Consider the following 21541-nt stretch of genomic DNA (forward strand, 5'->3'; position numbering starts at 1 on the left):
GCGACATCACGCTCTTTAATTTGGCTGTTGTGTTTAATAAGTGTGGGTCTGTCATCCTTTTTCACTATATTGGGCTAAGATGTTGTTCTAATCACGAAATCAATTATCTGGCCACGTTACGTGCTTCGTTTTCAAAATTAATTTTGCACACTTTTTGACCTAACCAAAACAAATGTTTTTCCTAATTTTCCGGAGCATGAAAGTTTGAACAGAAAAATTTTCCTGGAAACTTGCATCCAGGTGCTTAAGATCTTTTAAGTTATTTGCTTAGTCAAAACGACACAGATTCTGATTAAGTATTAGAAGAGTTTGAAAAGTTTAACAAAACGTAAATAGTGACGTGTAATAACGCTTAAGAGCAAACTGGAATCAAACACCCGCCTGACATGACTTCATTCGATATTGGTCGATTATGCCTGACTAATTTCGCTTGATCTCAATACGCTATTGAGAATTTTTAACGTGAATCCTTATTGGCACTAACGCAATCGTCTTATCTCAGAAATCGCTCTCGTACGAACCAGATGCGTTTGTTTTTATGCAAAATGTTTACTGGACTGTTGACTTTTCTGTTGACTTCTGTCCTTCCTTTTTGATTTTTGCAAATTATCGCCATGATTCACAATTGTTTGCAGCTGAATGCAAGTTTACTACATTTACTAAATAACTTTAACCACTAAAAATCAAATGAAAAGGTAGCCCAAGTTGGTTTATTTTGTTAATGGTTGTTAACTTAGTGGTGGTCTATAATAACTTTCAATGACATCATTTGAAACCCCTCCTTAACTTAGTAGCATCCTCCATCCAGTCCCTTAGTGAACGAGTCACCTTTCCTCCCTCCTCGACTGAAGCAGGCTACCATAAAGTCGGGCCCTCACCAGTAGTCAGAGAGCAATTTTAATTTCAGTTGGTTGTTTTTAGTAGCTGATCTATGCATCTTTTTCTGATTCAACAAAAATTGCAAACTTTCTTCGACTTGAGTCCTGAACTCCAATTGTGGTACTTTTGTATTGATAAATTAGACGACGGTTTTCAGTTTGTGACGTAAATTGAAAGTCTTGTCAATCAAATTTATTATAAAGGTTTTTTATCAGAAACGAAACTCTGCTCCTTGGGAAATGCTAATCGCAATTATTTAAATTATAATATAAGACAGCCCCTTTTTAGTACCATTGTTTTTTTCGGCATTTTCTTGGGATACGTACTTCAAGATATAATCAATTTTAAACAATTTGTGCACGAATTTCAGATATGCAGCATGCATGAATAACTATTTGGCTGATGTTAACTTGATCACAATGTTATTTGAAAATTGAAAGACCAGTTTTTATGCTTTCTGATGGAGCGAACTTCAAGTTTTACAAAGATTGTAGATGCTGCTCAGAAGAGAGAGGACGAACTAGGCCGCATTGAGAGCGAAGAATCGGCTTCCATAAATGGCGATGTCGTTTTGAACAACAGTGCAGACAGTACATCAGTCAGTCGACCATCACTCAGAAACAGATTGTTTCCTACGAGAAGTTTTTTCTCAGGAAAAAGTGACTTGAAAGCGGCGAGTAAATCGAAAGATGAGGATTTTGTATCCCAAGTACGTTCCTTGAGCACGAGTATAACTACCTTAAAAGTAAGTCAAGAACTGTTTTGCCTGTATTTTAACAGTTAGACTACATAAATGAATAATAACTAATATAAAGCAATTGTAAATAATCTATTTGTATTTTAGGATTTCTTGGAGTCGAACCGAAATGAGTACCTGTCTAGATCTGTGTCCCTTCTCAATTCAAACTCAACAGCTTGGTCTGAAATTGATAGAGATCAAATTGACCACGAAGCCGAACAACTTATTAAGTTGTGCAACCGACTCTTATCTGACCTGCAAGAGAGCTTAAACCGAATACGAGCGCCAAAAGAAACAACTTTGGACCAATTTGACCTGTGGTTGAACGACTTCTCGCCTGATAATTCTCGAAAAGAATTAGCTTTAAATGAAAAATTGGAGCATCAAAAGTTGGTTTTGAAGATGTTAGAATTGTATTTGAAATGTGTTTGCGACATTTATTCAGAACAAAAAGCAGTGCGATTGAAAAGCAGTGTCGAAAGAAAGAAATTAATGAGACTTGAAGCCTCGACTGGTGCAACAAAATCCAAGTTAAATGCGAGTCAAATTCGCAATGATATTTCGATTCAAAACTCTGATTACGATCCAAGTAAAGATCTTTTATCGAATGAAGAATTCCAGCAGCTAGAACTCGAAAATGCACAACTTTTCAACGACCTTCAAGATATGGATGATCAGGTGAAGGTAATTGAAGGGCAAGTTGTTGAAATTTCACGTCTTCAGAGCATTTTCACAGAAAAAGTTTTGTCGCAGAGTGAAAAGATAGAAAGTGTTCACATGACCACCGTTGGTTCAACTGAGAATATTAAAGAGGGAAATGAACATATTAGAAGTGCGATGAGAAACAATGCTGGACTTAGATTTTGGATTTTATTTTTCCTTGTTGTTAGTTCCTTTTCCCTTTTGTTTCTTGATTGGTATGATACGTAATAAAAAAATTTCTGCTCACCTGATGAAAAATGAAGTTGGAAATTATCAGTGTTTGTTGCAAAATTATAGTGTAGTTGCATTATAAACTACCCAAAACTAAGTTAGAATGTAAGATTCAACTGGTACCATACGTAATCGTTGTTGTACAATTTGAATGTCTTTGAATTAAATGAATGGTAATGGTGTAAATTATTGGATCTGTTAAAAATAGCATATCGAATTCAGATAATATAATGTTATTACTTTTTGAAATCCGAAAAAGCTCATCACTAAAGAGAACAGTGTTGTTCAGATAAGGTAAAAATGTCAAACGTCGAATTTCAATGTTTTTTGATAGCCATTACACCAGCGGTTATTTTTCGCGCTCTTATTTTTGCAACTCGAAGAAAAGCATGGCTGGAGTGTCTTTCTATCGATTAGTTTGTGTATTTACAATAGGAAGTACCCCATGTGAAATAAAGTGTTTAAGTGATATGTTCTAAATATTCACATTTTTTCCCATCAAATTTTTATTTTTCGAAAAATTTTACTCTTTTTAAGCCACTTTACGTTTGTTTTTCACAAATACACATTTCATTAATTTAGACACACAAACACAGAACATAGCACACACTGTTCATCTGAATGGAATTTTTTAACACATTTTTCGAACGAGAGCGAATGCTATTTCTTATTCGTTCATTTCCAGATAGAATAATCTAATCTCACTAAAATTGCGCTAAATTGAATTACTTTGTTACACTTTGCGAACGATTTGTATGGTTGCGTCTGCTCTTTTCGAGCTTCAGGCCTTTTCGATATACTAGGGGGTGATAGCAGCCATTTTTGGGCTATCTACCAGCTACTTTTTTTTATATCCGTGTAAAAATACTGATCACACACGCGGTCTTAGACAATTTCATTGTATAGCAAAAGCAAGACCAAAAAATGAAGCACTCAACGATAGCTTGGTCAGCTGAGTGACACTATTTTAGATTGATATCCGGGGTTGGGCTCAAAAGTAATGATGATATAAGTGGGTGTTATATTTCTTACAATACGCGTGAATAATCATATCTCAGTTTGGCATACTGGTAGTTTGATACACCTGAAACAAAAGGGACTAGTAACTTCATGAGAGATGCTACGTTCACCTTAACCTTTGATATAATTATTGTAGATATTCGGTCAAAGAACTCTGCCCTGGGTTACACCCGTCCGCTCACGCCTTTTTGGGACAAAAAGTAATATCGGTGAATTGAAATAATTGACATCGCATTGGTACCTTGTTCACCAAAATTTATAGTGATTTGCTTTAGCGTTGTTGCCATAGTAACAGATGAACGATACTCACCAACAGGAATTCCTCAAATTTGCCTGTCTGTTCATATACATGTTCGATTGTGTTGTAAACGCCCGTGTTTCTTTGAATTCAAAATCACAGAACGATTTACATCAGTTCAAATATGGTTTTGGGGCAACAAGTTACCCAAATTTACGCTGGAACTTTGCTCAAACAGGCGTTGAAATTTGAACTTGGTACAATTTTCTAGTACGAGCGAAACCTTCGAGTGATCGTGTATCTTTTGATAGCATATACTTAGCATTAGACTATTGCGATCGACGTTGAACAAATAAAAGTTATGCTAAACATACTCTCAATGTCATATTGCAGTTGATGTTGCTTTTATGTAGCGCATTATTTCAAATTGTACAAATTGGTGAACAGTTCACAATTTCAGAAACTGTTGAAGTAAAAATAGTTGTAAATTAGTTTTTGGCATCCGGTTTTGAACGGATACGATCGAATTACCAATTTACAGTCATACTGACAAAAATTGCCAGATTTTAAAAGGAATTTTGTTCTAATATTGTCACATTTTGAATTCTTCCAAAATGATAATTTTTATTCGGGGACATTCAGTTAACATCGAAATGCGATGGGTCATATCTATAACTTCATTTTTATTACTGCAGTTATGTGGGGCAACTTTTCTAGCTACAATATATTCGTTTACTGTGTTATTCGTTATCAGTTCGCAACAGATACTGGAACTTCTGTCAATGATTTTGAATTCGAATCCGATGGAGAAATTGTCTCAAATGATAGGTCCGGTCTTTTGATTAGTATCGATAGTTTTTCTAGGTTACGCTCCGCGCGCACGTTGAAAATAACTTATATTCAGACTATTGCAGGTCAAATCTAAGTATGATCAGACCAGTTGATAACTCCGGGAGGGACTGCAACTAAAACTAATCACATTTACCGAACGTGGACTAAGGAAATCTGGAAATCCGCTTGGGGGTTGCAATTATTTATATGCACCCACTAAGCGTGGTGGGGGTATAATTACCTTGAATACATCTCTATCCAAAGACTGAATTTTTTGCAGGCTAATTTTTCTAACGATATAAATTTATAATTTATAAATGGCCATATTCTAAATTCTACGGGGGTTATGTTCTAAAACACCCTTCTTTATATCTAAAAGGGTCAAAAAATGAAATCGTAGAAATACTGATCAAAAGAGATCTCTTAAGGCTTGTTAACCACAACTCCTGACTTCAAGAACGAAGCAAGAACTCGCAAGCTGAGACTCCAGCGACAGATATCTGCCTCAACTGTTAAGGAAGAACGGCTATTACGTGAAGACGTTCAGAAACTGGAAGGATTAATTTTACGAGATTTTGTCGATATTTGGACTAGGGAAATCTGGTAAGTCACTGAAGGAGTTTCAACGTTTTACTAAGCCATAAAAACCATAAAGTTTGTCACCGAAGTGCTTGAAGTACACTCATAAACTAAGGGTTAAATGTGCGGCGTGTCATCAGAAGATCGGAAAAAAAAGTAACATGGATTGTAAGTTTCAGAATTTTTTTTTGAAGATGTGCTTTTTTTTCAAAGACTGAAAATTCTACTGCCAATTACTATAGCACATGAATAAATCTTTGCCTGAATTTTCAGTTTTTTTGGTTTTATGGGATGTATGATCCCAAATTATGTTTTAGGTATTCTTGTATGGGTGGTAATTGTAAAAATAATGTCCAAAATGCAGTAAACATTTTGGCTAAAATGTTGACTAATTCGGTTTAGAATTTTCAAATTGTGTAGAGGTTCGAGCTGGGATTAATATTTTTATTCCTTCATAACCACATCCGACCTCAATTCTTTGACACCACGGCAAAATTAAAACGAAGGCAAAACAGACTTCATTTGAAAGACGAAACAGCTTGAAAAAATGCAAACGGATCAGGGACAGTTTAGATACCGGTGACCGTTTGCTTTTGAGAAATTTTATAGCAGTGAAAACTAAACATTTTCATAACTGACAAGCTACCATCATCTCTTACCCATTAATCATCCATGGATGACATTTATTCTGAAATACTAAGAAATCAAGGTATTGAAAATAAGCTCAACCAGTTTTGGTGTAAGAAAAAAATTGATTTTCACGTACACAAAATAAATAATATTTTAATCCACAGGGAAAAACTAAAACGAGAACAATTTTAAAATTGAATTTTCATTCTTTTGTGTTGAAGTTGAAACAGTTTTTGATAGTGAAAACATCGGATTTTTCAAATATGCAGACAACTGAACAGTTTCTTTTAAATTTATAAAGACAAAATATGCGCATTTTTTTTCCGGTTATAGTTTTCTTGAGTTTAAAGCTATCCTAATTTTCCGAATGTAAAAGTTTCAAATCGGAATAGCAATGGAAATTCCGTCTAAAAACTACTATTCTGCGTTTCCTTATGTCTTCAAGAAGCAGGTAATTAAGAATTTCAAAAATTTTCCGGAAAAAAATTCTCAATACTTTCGGAGAAAAAAGTAGAAATCAATTGAAGTAAATTATATTTTGAGCATTTTTTACACCTTTATCAAATTGAGTTTTAATTCTGGAGTTGATCTGGATATGTCAACTAACGGCGTTTGAAGCTGTTTATGGTTGTTTTGGTTTTTACTCAATTAATGAAACAAGAGCCGAGACATTAAGCTTTTGATTATTTATTCGTTCTCTAGAATCTTGTTACTGAATTCAGTTGCATTCAATCTACTCTGTCTTGCACTAATCGCGATCCTATCGGATTTGAGGAGGAATTCCACCTTCACTAATTTTGTCTGCAATCGCAGCACAATTGCCAAGTAAATCTAAAAGTAGTAATCCCACAATTTAGTAAAACTTGGATTCACACCTCGAATCCATTCAACTAATTCTAAGTGGATTTGTGGCACGAATTGCATCTCTACAGTCAGGGATATCACATGGCGCAGTCAGCAACTAAAGAACGTGCACTCCTGGGAATCGAGCCCTTTTGGGAAAAACCAACACTTGAACCTCCATTGCGATGGGATCGATCGCAGATCATGCTGAAATTAGCTATCATGGCTAAAGAAGGCATCTCAATTGATATTCTTCTTGGAGATCAGACAGATAAAGTTACTCTGCCACCAGAGCCCATATACGAAATCGACGTTGAAAACAGCACAGTTCAAAGCGAACGAGATCGACGAATCCGTAATGAGCAGATGAAGAACTCGTGGTTAAAACATTGTCAGAAAATAGAACTCGTAGGTATACTATGTGGTGAAAAACCCTGAAAATATTTTGAAAACAAAGCCGTCTCCTTAACGTATCTCAGTTTGGGAATGGAGGGTCGGCGAATATTTGGTTCCCAAGAGCCAAATATACAAATTGATCGAGTAACAACAAAGGCCCTCTGGGAAAGTCTTGATAGAGTGTTTACTAAACAACTAAACATCACATTTGACCGTTATACTTTTCTCACTAGAAAGCAAATGAAGGGAGAGCCTGTGGAAAAGTTCTATGGTTGCCTTCGAGAATTATCTTTGATTTGCGATTTAGGAAGCCACGAGGAGTCGATAATTCGTGACGTCTTCATAGCTAATATGCAAGATGGCGAAATCCAAAGAGAATTGTTAAAAGAAACACGAACGGCTAAAAAAGCTCTTGAAATTGCTATGAACATTGAAATGGGAATACAAAATCAACTGAAAATATCTGGGTCTCCAGCTTCGACAACTACAAATGAAATTACAAGTCAGATGATAAATAATGTTCAGGGATCGTGGAATAGATCACGAGCGTCGACAAACCAGTTTGTCAAGCCAACAATTTGTCCAAATTGTGGCTATGGTTGGTCCCCATCTACTAGACAGACATGTCCTGCCCTTGGCAAGAACTGTAAAAACTGCGGAATCGCTAACCGTTTTGCTAAAGTTTGTCGAAAATCCAGAGAACCTATTAAACCCAAACCCAGAGTAAATTATGTAGACGACTCAATCTCAGAGGCGGCTACTGTCGGTACGTCAGCAACAGCGGCCGATCAAGTCAACAATATAAATAAACTTTTACAGCAGCAGAGCATCTACGACGCGAACTATGACTCGGACTACGATGATTTCGATGATAATTGTGTAGCGGCGATTTCAATTCAAAATAACGTTCGTGAGGTAGAACCAGTAGAGTTAGAAATTTGTGTCGGGAATACAAAAAGGCATTGGTGGATTCGGGAAGCGTGTGTACTATTGTAAACAAAAGTCTAGCAGACACAGTAGTGTCCGAATGCAATGAAAGCTATTGGGTACAGTCACCAAAAATACATGATTTGAAAACTTTCTCTAATGATATAATCAAGATTGTTGGCGTGATTAATACATCAATCGAATGTAATGATTGGATAGCCACGGGCGTTGATGTAACAGTGGTGAAAGATGGTCACAGACCTATCATTGGACGAGATCTTTTTCCAAAGCTAGGTTTTTCTCTTTCTCAGTTGAAACAAGTTTCAAATATTGATCAAAACCAATGTCTAATCAAGAAACAGATTGCATTTGATTTTCCAGAACTCGTCACCCGAATCGGTAAATCTTTAAAACATTCAGTAAAATCAACATTTCACAAAGAATTTACACCTACACATCAAAAAGGACGACGAAACCCAAATAACTTACAACCACTAGTAAATATAGAGCTTAAAAAATTACTTGACGAAAAACATATAATAAAATTAAACAGTTGTTCAGATAAAAATTTTATTTCACCTATAGTAATTACCGTAAAAAGAGACAAAACAGTTAAATTAGCTTTAGACTCCAAAATTTTAAATAAATCTATCCATAAAAATAAATACCAAATGCCGAATATTGATAATTTAATTGACAAGATTCAACAAAATTTGAACACATCCGCAACACAAGAAACAGCATATTTTTCAACCTTGGATTTGAAGTACGCATACAGTCAACTCAAATTAGACCCGGAAACGGCTCGGCAATGTAACTTTAATATTATTAGCGGTGAGAGAACTGGAACATATTGCTTTATTACAGGTTTCTACGGATTAACTGATATGCCAGCAGCATTCCAGAAAGTAATGGATTATACTTTAGTCGGACTCCAAAATACCTATTGTTTCCTAGATGACATTATAGTAGTTAGCCGTGGTTCTAAAGAAGTCCACTTAAAATTAGTATATAAATGCTTAAAGAAATTAGATGAGGATAATTTACGAATAAACTTACCTAAATGTCATTTCGCTAAAACAGAAATCGAATGGCTAGGACATAAATTTAGTCAATCAGGAATTGCACCACTTGAGTCAAAAACAGCGGCCATCGCTTCCCTATCAGCACCTAATAATCTCAAACAACTACGATCATTTTTAGGTTCTGTTCATTACTTAGGAAAATTCATTCCTAATCTATCCCAATTGTGCCACCCTCTTCGACCATTACTAAAAAAGAACAAAAAATTTGTTTGGAACACTGAACATGAAACTCACTTTCAAGCATCTAAAAATAAAGTCGCAAATGCAACAGAAAATACACATTATAATCCGCACGTGGAAACGCGAATCAAATGCGATGCTTCTAGAGCGGGATTAGGAGCAGCTTTAGAACAACGCTCACCTACAGGTTGGCATACAGTTGCATTCGCGTCTCGTTTCCTCAACTCAAACGAGGAACGATATAGCGTTAATGAACTTGAATTGTTAGGGGTTGTTTGGTCTGTAGAATATTTTAAATATTGTTTGTTTGGCAAATCCTTCACAATTATTACTGATCATCGAGCACTGCTTTCTATTATGAAAGAACATCGATCAAATAAATCCTACAATAGTAGATTAACACGTTGGATCGATCGTCTTTTACCTTTTGATTTTAACATCGAACATATACCGGGTGCAAAAATGGGGCTGGTAGATTACATTCCGCGCCAACCAAACCAAGAAGCAAAAGTTACAAACAAATATGATGAGGAATTTGCGGTAGCAACAATTATCCGCATTCGTGACGCTATTGCTGCAATTTTTGTAAATAGCACACCACAAAACTGCCAATCACAGCACTTTAACAGCGTCACTCGCACACATCCCACACGTGCCTCGCATCCTCGCTTAACAAACTATTCCAATTTTCTTTCTGCCTTAAATCGTAATACAACTCAGTTGCTTCTTATAAATTCTGCAAACGCAGCACCATTCCAATCTAGTTCAAATAATACTGTAAACTTAACTTCAATCCCGACTCATTCAGAAATTCTTACAAACGCATCACATATCCATACAATTTCCACTCACACAATGAGCAACATAACATCCAACCCACAAACTCCCCCTACACACAGCCGAGTCACGTTTCAATCTACCCCGAATTCAGCAGTGAACACGACGAGATCGTCTACTGAGGGTCAAAATTCGCCAAACTTGGACTTGTCGAAAGAAGAAGTTTTTGAAAATAACTTTACACAGTTTTTTTTTACAAAAGGCTTCTTGGCTGTTCTCACAAGCAAGGATGCCGTCCTTAAAGAGGTGCGTGATTGCATCCTACAGAACGACCCCCAAAGATGTAAGGAAGTGAATCCATACATGTTCTCTTATTGGAGAGATCTACATGTCCGCTCGGGTTGCGTTTGTATAGATGAACGGGTGGCGATTCCCCATTCTATTCAGGACGCAGTTTCGGAAAGCCTTCACTTAACACACCCTGGTAGTTGGGGCATGATAACACTCCGGCAGTATGCGTTCTGGCCGTATATGCACCGAGAATTTCTCAACAAGGCGGCTCAGTGCAAACCTTGTACTGATTTCGGTAAGAACCTTAAGCTCGTTGTTCCGGCGTCTAAATGGAAACCATTGCAGACATGTAAAGAACCTAATGAAGAAATACAGAATGATTTTTGAGGACCCATTACAAATGAAAAAGATCAAGATATTTATTTTCTTGCATGTATTGATCGCTTTTCCAAATTTCCCACTGTAGAAGTATTTGAAAAAACTAATGGACCAAATGTTCTTAAATTTTTAGATGTCTATACTCACATACATGGTGTACCCCGAAATGTTAGACTAGATCAAGCACGTTGTTTAATTGGTAACAAAGTAAAAACTTTCTGTAAACAACATAACATTAACATACTCACTGCCCCTGCCAATGACCATAGAGCTAAAGGATTAGTAGAGCGTTTGATACAAACACTTAAAAGACGCTTAAGCTGCATGAAATTAGATAATAGAAACCAATCATTCACAATTAAAGAAGCAATAAAGTCAATAGTCTATGAATTACGTATTTGCAAACAAAGGACAACAAACGTAACACCTTTCCAAGCACATTTTGGAAGAAAGCCAAACACGCCACTAAGTAATATAAGTACAGTCCCAAAGTCATCTAATCTTTCATATGAAGATATTCTTCATCACTATTTAGATGCTGATACCGTCCCAGTAGAAGACTACCTTGACGAAAACGGTTGGGTCACAGGCAATCGTAGTGATATCCTCATTGAAGAGGCAATGCAGAAAGCGCAAGTGGATGCGGGACGCCGATACAATGGGGATCACAATAAGTCCATTTCCCGTTTTATTGTGCATCCTAAATTAAACAACCCCATTCCTCGGACAGAAAAATCACTTGATCTCAAATTAGCCCGCAAAGTAACGAATCGATCAAAACGGGACCTTCGGGGACTATGGGAGACTCTCGCACCGGGTAGTACAGTAGTACGAACATCTGATACTACCACAGTCATTAAAGAACCTGGCGTACCCGAAGTTTGCGTACGAAATAGTGATATCGCCAAATTTGGAACTCGCGCAGAACGCAACACAGATCTTTGGGAGTATGCAAAGCGCCGCCCTCTCCCCTATGAAAAAACCACGGAGAAAAAGATTTCGCAGCACACCAAAGAGCTTAAAAACAAATTCCGTGGGGAAATCAAAATTCGCCACCGCCCGACCCAATCAGACGCGGCCTCGGGAGTCTCGTCCGCAAATAGCAATATTTTAAAAGCGATGGCGTCTCGAAAACCAAAAAAGCCCCAAGTAGGAGGCAAACGTTCTAGAACTACTTCTACAACTCTTAATACATCGAATGCTTCTTCTGTTGATGCGTCTTCAGCAACATCTTCCGCCGCTTTACCTTCAACGTCCCGAAATAAACGAACCCGACGCGCCCCCGACTATTTCGGTTTTGAAAGTTCTGTGTGCTCAGTTAGCGATACTCTGCCGCTCCTGCACATAATAAGCAAAAGCCGGAAAATCCAGTAATCGCGACAGTACTTCAAGAAGAGACGGCTCAAACTCCTGCACCGGCGACATATTATGAGCTTCAAGTAGTGAGTCCTCCAGCACCCCCTCCTGTTGGAACATGGTCACCCGAAAGCTATGACTATGAGGAATATACAAGAGAAATAAGTATGAGCGTCTTTGACACGGAGAATCAAATTTAAACTTCAAACAATTATGTTCAATTTGTTAAATTGTTGCTTGTGTTGATTCTAAATTCAATAATCCTTCATTCTTAATTTAAATATGGATTCTTATCACTTGTGCGCTCATTTTGTATTAATGTTCACTTTTAATTTGCGTTTGTGTCTCAAGTTCTTCAGTTACATTTGATGCTGCATGTGTATCAACATTCTAAATGTTATTACTTTCGTGGATTCGCACTTCGATTGTGCCCCAGTTTATGTTTTCTGTTTGTGCTTTAAAGTAAATGTTGAGAGTTTCCATTGAATTTACTCTTTAAATTTAAGCTTCTCATTTCCATTGCCATGTCATCCTTTATTTGCAGTTAGTATTTATACTAACCAGTACATATGTTAATATTATTCAAAACTTTTACACTGTTGCAGTTTAAAAAATTTTCTCTCGATCAGAGGATATGTGGTACGGTTGTACCATATTAAGTTCATGTTTCATTACTTAGTACTATATTAATTTAAGTTTGCCCTTGTCAGATTAAAAGTCATATTTCACATATATTTAATTTACCGCCGACTAATAAGTCAACTTTTGAGTTTTGTTCATATCTCCCACTTTTGATTATTTATTCATTCTCTAGAATCTTATTACTGAATTCAGTTGCATTCAATCTACTCTGTTTTGCACTAATCGCGATCCTATCGGATTTGAGGAGGAATTTCACCTTCACTAATTTTGTCTGCAATCGCAGCACGATTGCTAAGTAAATCTAAAAGTAGTAATCCCACAATTTAATAAAACTTGGATTCACACCTCGAATCCATTCAACTAATTCTAAGTGGGTTTGTGGCACGAATTGCATCTCTACAGTCAGGGATATCACAGAATGCTTGCAGAAATGTGAAACTTTAGTATCCAGGATGCAAAGTTTTTATTAAAAGACCGTCAAGTGTTTAGTGGGTTCATTTTTTGCGTTGAACACCAATTTTACATTACATTGGCGGATAATTTTGTTCGCAACAGCAGAAGCGTTTGCACAAAGTTCAAACGTGAAGTTCTACTGTCAACAAACAGCATCTCATTGTAAGCAAACCCGTGAAGATCTTGTTCGATTTTGTTGGATTTAAAAGATGTTGTTCAATTGATCACTTTTACGTTTGACGAACAAAAAAATATTTTTTGCTTCGAAAATTTAGAAAACGAAGTATTCATTGCAGATTAATATTATCAGTTCCAATAGAAACTATGAACCTCTTACATCTTCATGTAACAATTAAGTCAAAACCGCTGAGCGGTATTAAAAATAAATATTTTATACTGATCGAGCAAAATTTCGGTATTGTGAACCATTTTTGAATAGATATGACCAATTTACAGTCATCAAAATGATTTGTTTTGTTGGTTTCTGCTAAACAATCATTTTGTTAGCCAGATGGAAAATAATAACCTCTTCCCGTAATTGCAAAAAACGATGAAAAGTCAATAGTCTATCATTTACGTATTTGCAAACAAAAGACAACAAACGTAACAACTTTCCAAGCACATTTTGGAAGAAAGCCAAACACGCCACTAAGTAATATAAGTACAGTCCCAAAGTCATCTAATCTTTTATATGAAGATATTCTTCATCACTATTTAGATGCTGATACAGTCCCAGTAGAAGACTACCTTGACGAAAACGGTTGGGTCACAGGCGATCGTAGTGATATCCTCATTGAAGAGGCAATGCAGAAAGCGCAAGTGGATGCGGGTCGCCGATACAATGGGGATCACAATAAGTCCATTTCCCGTTTTATTGTGCATCCTAAATTAAACAACCCCATTCCTCGGACAGAAAAGTCACTTGATCTCAAATTAACCCGCAAAGTAACGAAGTGATCAAAACGGGACCTTCGGGGATTATGGGAGACTCTCGCACCGGGTAGCACAGTAGTACGAACATCTGATACTACCACAGTCATTAAAGAACCTGGCGTACCCGAAGTTTGCGTAAGAAATAGTGATATTACCAAATTTGAAACTCGCGCAGAACGCAACACAGATCTTTGGGAGTATGCAAAGCGCCGCCCTCTCCCTATGAAAAAACCACGGAGGAAAAGATTTCGCACCACACCAAAGAGCTTAAAGAGAAATTCCGTGGGGAAATCAAAATTCGCCACCGCCCGACCCAATCAGACGCGGCCTCGGGAGTCTCGTCCGCAAATAGCATTATTTCAAAAGCGATGGCGTCTCGAAAACCGAAAAAGCCCCAAGTAGGAGGCAAACGTTCTAGAACTACTTCTACAACTCTTAATACATCGAATGCTTCTTCTGTTGCTGCGTCTTCAGCAACATCTTCCGCCGCTTCACCTTCAACGTCCCGAAATAAACGAACCCGACGCGCCCCCGACTTTTTCGGTTTTGAAAGTTCTGTGTGCTCAGTTAGCGATGACTCTGCCGCTCCTGCACATAAGAAGCAAAAGCCTGAAAATCCAGTAATCGCGACAGTACTTCAAGAAGAGGCGGCTCAAACTCCTGCACCGGCGACCTATTATGAGCTTCAAGTAGTGAGTCCTCCAGCACCCCCTCCTGTAGGAAGATGGTCACCCGAAAGTTATGACCATGAGGAATATACAAGAGAAATAAGTATGAGCGTCTTTGACGCGGAGAATCAAACTTTAACTTCAAACAATTGTGTTCAATTTGTTAAATTGTTGCTTGTTTTGATTCTAAATTCAATAATCCTTCATTCTTAATTTAAATATGGATTCTTATCACTTGTGCGCTCATTTTCTTTTAATGTTCACTTTTAATTTGCGTTTGTGTCTCAAGTTCTTCAGTTACATTTGATGCTGCATGTGTATCAATATTCTAAATGTTATTACTTTCGTGGATTCGCACTTCGATTGTGCCCCAGTTTAAGTTTTCTGTTTGTGCTTTAAAGTAAATGTTGAGAGTTTCTATTGAATTTATTCTCTAAATTTAAGCTTCTCATTTCCATTGCCATGTCATCATTTATTTGCAGTTACTATTTATACTAACCAGTACATATGTTAATATTATTCAAAATTTTTACACTGTTGCAGTTTAAAAAATTTTCTCTCGAGCAGAGGATATGTGGTACGGTTGTACCATATTAAGTTCATGTTTCATTACTTAGTACTATATTAATTTAAGTTTGCCCTTGTCAGACTAAAAGTCATATTTCACATATATTTAATTTACCGCCGACTAATAAGTCAACTTTTGAGTTTTGTTCATATCTCCCACTTTTGATTATTTATTCATTCTCTAGAATCTTGTTACTGAATTCAGTTGCATTCAATCTACTCTGTTTTGCACTAATCGCGATCCTATCGGATTTGAGGAGGAATTCCACCTTCACTAATTTTGTCTGCAATCGCAGCACGATTGCTAAGTAAATCTAAAAGTAGTAATCCCACAATTTAATAAAACTTGGATTCACACCTCGAATCCATTCAACTAATTCTAAGTGGGTTTGTGGCACGAATTGCATCTCTACAGTCAGGGATATCACAGAATGCTTGCAGAAATGTGAAACTTTAGTATCCAGGATGCAAAGTTTTTATTAAAAGACCGTCAAGTGTTTAGTGGGTTCATTTTTTGCGTTGAACACCAATTTTACATTACATTGGCGGATAATTTTGTTCGCAACAGCAGAAGCGTTTGCACAAAGTTCAAACGTGAAGTTCTACTGTCAACAAACAGCATCTGATTGTAAGCAAACCCGTGAAGATCTTGTTCGATTTTGTTGGATTTAAAAGATGTTGTTCAATTGATCACTTTTACGTTTGACGAACAAAAAAATATTTTTTGCTTCGAAAATTTAGAAAACGAAGTATTCATTGCAGATTAATATTATCAGTTCCAATAGAAACTATGAACCTCTTACATCTTCATGTAACAATTAAGTCAAAACCGCTGAGCGGTATTAAAAATAAATATTTTATGCTGATCGAGCAAAATTTCGGTATTGTGAACCATTTTTGAATAGATATTACCAATTTACAGTCATCAAAATGATTTGTTTTGTTGGTTTCTGCTAAACAATCATTTTGTTAGCCAGATGGAAAATAATAACCTCTTCTCGTAAATGCGAAAAACGATGAAAAAATGAAAGTGTAGTTTAAACAAGGAGGCTCGGTAATGTGCGATTGCACATAGGGTTCCGACCCCGCTCATCCACAATTTAGGCATAATTGTTTACCAAATGAAGAACAGATAGAAAAACCAAAAATTATTTTTGGGAATCCCAAAAAACACACAACCCCCAAAAAACCTAAGTTGTTTTCAAAAAAATAGTGTATGAACGAAAACATTGTCCCCAAAGCAATAAACTTATTGGAGTAAAAAATAATGCACTAGATTGATTTGATATGCCCATGTTAAGAAGGCGAGTGAAGACGAACAGCAAAATCAAACAACAACAAACATTAATTACATAAAAAATTTTGTCCGTTTTAAAAAACAAAACTTAAAAACAAAGTCAACATACCGTCAGATAAACAAATAAACTTATAAATGACCAGAAAACATATGGGACCAGTCCAAAAAAACGTTTGGTAACAATTAAAGAAAAAGAACAAAAACAGTAAACTTAAAAAAATTCGCTTTTTTAAACAATAAAATTCAAAGTAATGAAAACCATTAGAAATCAAGTAAAATATCCCAAATGTTTACGATTACCCATGTTTCTATAGAAGTGCATTAACACCTGATCTTTTTCAATTTTTAATGCGGCTAAAAGAATAACAAAAAAGACCACAAACAAAAATTCAATTTAAACTTGCCGGAAAAAGCTGTCGAAGCAGTAAAGCCATATTTTGGCCCTCAAAATTTTTTCAATTGCGCCCTCTTTAGATACCAATTATGTAGTATGAGGCCTTTCATTATTGGGACTAGGTAACAAGTAGACAAAAAGAAAAAAGGGCAAAAGTAAGGCATAATTTTGATTTTGAAACAATATACTTTTTTGAAAAAAAAATTTCTTCCAAAGTCATGAATGCCATAAATTACAAAATCAAATACTTAAATAGGTTTGTTTCTTCGTCCAAAGGGATCCCATGGGACCTGCATTTATCCAGAAAATGTCTTGCGTCTACAAAAAGAACGTCAATTATGAAAAAAATCAAATTAATTTACTTTTTTTTGTCAAAAAATGGTGTCGAAGCCAGTAAGGTCATAACGAATTCTTTCAAATAATTAGATTTTGTGACATCAATCCCTTTTGACACCTTCATTTGACACCATTAATGTCACATTTGACCTGCAATCAAAAAAACTAAGTAGCAAAAACACAATAAAAAGAACAAAAGTGCGAAATTTGAAAGTTTTTCTTTTAGAAAACAATTGATTTCAAAGTCATGAAAGCCATGAGCTACCTACTAAAATCAGAATATCGGCTCATCAATTTGACTTTGAATCGCCAATGAAACCTGTCATTGTAGAGGAAATTAGAAACGACTATAAAGACAAAGTTAAAACAACAGTTAAAGACAAATATAAAATATTCAATTAAACTCTCCAAAAATGAAGTGTCAAAGCCGTTAAATTTATAATCTATATCTTTTAAGATTTTAATATGTTCAATTTTGGTTTATTTTTAAGTTCAATAATGTGATAATGTGACAAAACTAGAAAACGTGAAAAACTGGCAAATATCTAAAAAATAAAAAAAAATCTGAAATCTGGTAGTACCAACGCCAAAAAACAATACATGAAGGCTTAAACTTGCAATAATGATTAAATTTTAAATCAGTAGAAAGACGAAGCATTCAGTAAGCTACAAGTTGATCAAATTAAAAAAAATACAGGAAAAAGTCATTAAGCCACTATTTATTTAAAAGTCAAATATTTTTAAAAGTCAAAACAACCATATGCTTTCAAGTAAAACTCTAAATTCAATAGCTGCTGAGGAGCTGCTGAGGAAGCCAATTGTATCTATCAATCATCGTTTTTAATTTGATATGTTCTGTTCTTTAATTAATATTAAAAAGATCAATTTTTTTTTAAAAAAAGAACCACTGATCACAATCCGAATTCTTTTTGGATTGTAACAGTCCAAGATTGGTTCAAAACTAGCCCTGCTAATGCTTATCGTCCATTAGGAACACTTAATTTTATGAATGTTATAGATATAGATAAATTTTTAGTTGAAAACTCAGAAATAAATTCTGCGTTTTTGATAATCAACAAGTAAAGTTAGCAAAAAACGGCAAAGTTCTAAATACACAGCACTCTCAACAGAATTTCAAGTAAAACTAGCCCTACTCCGAGTCTACAAAGATTGTATTAGTGTTGTTTGGGGCGTACCTCCAGCAAATTTAATCAAATTGGACTAAAGAAACCTATTTCGTGCTGTTTTTGATTAAAAAGGCTGAGTTTTGAAATATTTAGCAAGAGTTTTTGACAAAAAATTAAATCAAAATAATCAACGATACTTTTTTGTCTTCAAAAATAAAATCCACAGCACTAAACGTAAAAATTTTAACAAGTTTTAGCAAATTTAACAAAAATTTATGCAAAAATTCTGGAAAATTTGAATAGAAACAACGGAATTCACTCTACTTTTTTCAGAAGTTTAAACCTCGTTAACTCCCCGTAGAAAACGAAAACAAAAAAAATCTTTTTAATTCCATATTCTACGCTGAACGAGCTTTCTAATGATACCAGTATCAACTCTCTACGATTAACATATCGATCGGCCAAAATTGTCTGAACAAAAAACCCATTTGTGCACAGAACAAAAAAAGGATTTTTAGATGAAGTTCTGTACTTTCAACTTTTTAATGCTTTGGTCACTAATATAATACTACTTTGATTACCCACTGAAAATGTTTTTGATTTGGATTTCCGATTCACAGCAAAAAGACCTGGGTCAACTCATTTTGCATCTTTTAAGACAACAAGGAGTTTAAAATAGTGGTGAATTTCAAAAATTTGTTGACGTCAATTAAGAATCAACTCAAAAAATTGTTTGAAGTTTGTTTATCTGCAACTTACTGCTTCATGTTTTGCAGGAACTCGTTCATCAATTTTATCAACTTCTCTAATTGCTTGTCGAAGGTCTTATTCCTTTCTTCTCTTAACATAATTGTGACGAAACGTTAGTTGAATCTTCTCTTTTTTCTTTTGTTTTTATTTCAATTAGGACTAGGACTCAACATCAAATTTGCTGTCAGAAGATTTCAGTAATTGTAAAAGTCATTAGTCTTTTGTCAACTAAATGGGATTTGAATATGTTACCAACTCAACTTTATCTATTTTTAACAGAAAAATTTTCAGTCTTCACTATCTCAAACACCTTTGCACCTAATTATTTTGGCATTAGACATGCACATTAGAAAATACTTTCCAAAAACTTAATTTTTTATTCAACTTGTGCGAAGGTTTTTGTTCGCCCATCTTATTCATTAATGAATATTCTTAAATTTAATAACCTGAAATGTGCATTTTTAAAGCTTTTCTTTTTATGATTAATTCTGTTCTTCAAATTTTGTTTCAATTGATAAATAGACCAGACAGCTCCAACTTAATCACGGTTGTACCTAATGTTTTTGGCAAAATGATAATTTACATTTCATTTTAGCCCTACAAATGAAGAGGCTCGGGAGTGGATAGAGAAAGCAGTGATTAAACTTCGCTCTGACATTCTCGAAAGACTGATTGAGATCCGATTACCTCTTCTGGTTGACCTTGTTATTCAAATATGGTCATCACATCTCTCAACTTACAGGGACATTTTTGACCAACAGGTATTTCTTGTAAAATTGCAACCAGGGTTCCACATTGGTCTGAGGCTGTTTGATTAGAGGTCATTTTGGCCGGCCCAAATTCATTTGAGGTATCTCATCTCAACATTTTCGAAGCATTCTTCGGCACAGGTGCGGTGCTGGTCTTCGTTGTCAAAATTGGTTTAAAAGTTAAATAAGTGATTTTTACAATGAGAGAGAAGAATGTTTATGTTTTATGTTTTCATTCATAGCCAACTTTTATCTAAACAACGCTGGTTAAATTTTTTAGTCAACATTCTGAACAACGAATAGCTAATCCTTGGAGATATCACTTCTGATGATCCATTATGATCTCATAGGCAATTGAAAATTTTTGAATATAACTTAGATTCAATTTGGATCGCAATAAAACAATTTATCAAGCAGCAAAACATTAACTTGACCTTGTTTTGATAATAAAAATTTTTCGCCGCGCTGTTTTTAACTTCTCGACAATAATTGTTTTTATTTCTTTTCATTGTCTAAAGAAAAACGAGCAATAATTAGATTTCATTTTTCTTTCTTTTCTTACGTATTGACGTTGCTCTAAGCGCATAATTGGTTAATTCATAACTAACCATTTATCTAATAAAAATAAACAATTACTTGACCATTATCAAAAAACTTAACTCGATCTTTTGTCTATCTCAGTTTTTAATCGAAGTGTCCTGCGGGTGTTCCACATTGTTCACTTAGCTGTCAGTTGATGTATTAAATGCCACAAATGTCACACAATAAATGCTTTCATAGTTGGCTTCAAGTTGTCATTGTTGTTTTGATAGCTTATATAAGTTACATGAAAATTGTACGTCCTTTCTAAGTCCATGAAAATACCTGGATTCGATTTGTTAAGAAATGAACCGAAATTAACCATTGAGATACGATAATGCAAAACTGATTTGATGATTGTTAGGGGGTCCGAGCAGGCGCAGCTTCTGTGAAAATGGATCAGTACTGGATTTAAGCCAGCATCTCTTACTTGCAAGCCTACTGAGCTAACAAGCACAGCAACTGGTCTTAAGCTCTCGAAGTTGCGCATTTCATTTAATCGTAATCCATTCTCATGTTCTTTCTTGCTCCTGAAGGCTTCATTACCTAAACCTGTTCTAACTCATCCAAACCAATCTTATGAAAGAGTTACATTAGGTTGTTCTCCTTCAAACTTCTAGCAATTGAAATTTTTGGTTAATAAGAACGATCAACCATTTTTGCAAAAATAAAATAGATCCGGTTATGATAAATAGACATGATGCGTTATAGAGCAATGTCAAAAATTTCAATGCTAGAACTGGTCATTTCTTTCCATAGACGCCTTCGCAGAGTAAAATATTGGTTTACGAAAAAAATACAAAAAATGATTTTGAAAACGATCACAAATTAGGTGAGTGGTCAATAATTAGAAGACTTTTAAATTACTGAGACGAGTGAAGGGTCAAAAAATTTTAAAAAAATTGGTACTTTTTTACCATTACTTCAACGCTAGTCTATACAATTGCTCCTTACTTAATCTCAG

General features: G+C 35.3%; 2 protein-coding genes across 2 annotated transcripts; both read left to right on the plus strand.

Annotated features, from left to right (window-relative positions):
* Window positions 1–1221: 1221 nt before the first annotated feature.
* LOC142348622 (syntaxin-18-like) lies at window positions 1222–2787 on the plus strand. Its single transcript, XM_075400030.1, has 2 exons — window positions 1222–1624; window positions 1724–2787. The coding sequence occupies exons 1-2, from the start codon at window positions 1340–1342 to the stop codon at window positions 2546–2548; spliced, it is 1110 nt and encodes a 369-aa protein (XP_075256145.1). The 5' UTR covers window positions 1222–1339; the 3' UTR covers window positions 2549–2787.
* A 1204-nt stretch (window positions 2788–3991) lies between these two features.
* Window positions 3992–20067, plus strand: LOC142348047 (uncharacterized). Its single transcript, XM_075399214.1, has 3 exons — window positions 3992–4637; window positions 5069–5243; window positions 19845–20067. Exons 1-3 carry the CDS (start codon window positions 4424–4426, stop codon window positions 20065–20067), a joined length of 612 nt encoding a protein of 203 aa, XP_075255329.1. The 5' UTR covers window positions 3992–4423.
* The last annotated feature ends 1474 nt before the right edge of the window (window positions 20068–21541 follow it).

This window comes from Convolutriloba macropyga, chromosome 10 (genome assembly GCF_964194025.1).
Source record: "Convolutriloba macropyga chromosome 10, txConMacr16.3, whole genome shotgun sequence".
NCBI classification, from domain to species: domain Eukaryota; kingdom Metazoa; phylum Xenacoelomorpha; order Acoela; family Convolutidae; genus Convolutriloba; species Convolutriloba macropyga.